Source organism: Nanorana parkeri, unplaced genomic scaffold, assembly GCF_000935625.1.
Source record: "Nanorana parkeri isolate BGI_ZX_2015 unplaced genomic scaffold, ASM93562v1 scaffold911, whole genome shotgun sequence".
NCBI lineage: Eukaryota > Metazoa > Chordata > Amphibia > Anura > Dicroglossidae > Nanorana > Nanorana parkeri.
The window spans coordinates 361,452-361,883 of NW_017307179.1; the positions used below are offsets into that span (position 1 = coordinate 361,452).

The window sequence follows — 432 nt, forward strand, 5'->3', positions numbered from 1 at the left end:
TGTCTCCGCCTGTTGCTATTAGCGCCTGCAGGTTGGCCTCGCGGTTGATGAAGCCCATGGCGTTTAACTGGTCTAACTGGGACTGGAAACGGTCTTCTGGCGTCTGCCCCTAAAAAAAAAAGGAAAACAGGAAATAACTTTTAGGCACTGGGGGGGGTGGAAATATATTACAAATTCAGCGAAAGAAAAACCAATGTCATCAATTATACTCCAAGATGGAAAAAAAGCTTCAACTCTCCATGCCAGGGCTAGCAAACCTCCGGCCCTCCAACTGTGGTTGAAAACTACAAATCCCATGATGCATCTCTCTTCGGGAGTCATGCCTGTGAGAATCTTGCAATGCCTCATGGGATTTGTAGTCCCACCGCAGCTGGAGGGCCAGAGGGAGGAGGTGCCGTCTTCTAGCCACATTGTCCCTCCAGTCCCCCCGGG

At 50.5% G+C, this 432-nt stretch overlaps 1 protein-coding gene across 1 annotated transcript in view; it reads right to left on the reverse strand.

Annotated features, from left to right (window-relative positions):
- LOC108794911 (ubiquilin-4-like) overlaps nucleotides 1-432 on the reverse strand; it is a 28,199-nt gene that overhangs the window by 5,291 nt on the left and 22,476 nt on the right. Inside the window, exon 11 of the mRNA XM_018566054.1 lies at nucleotides 2-109. Within this exon, the coding sequence (XP_018421556.1) occupies nucleotides 2-109 (108 nt within the window). The remainder of the gene's footprint in view (nucleotide 1; nucleotides 110-432) is intronic.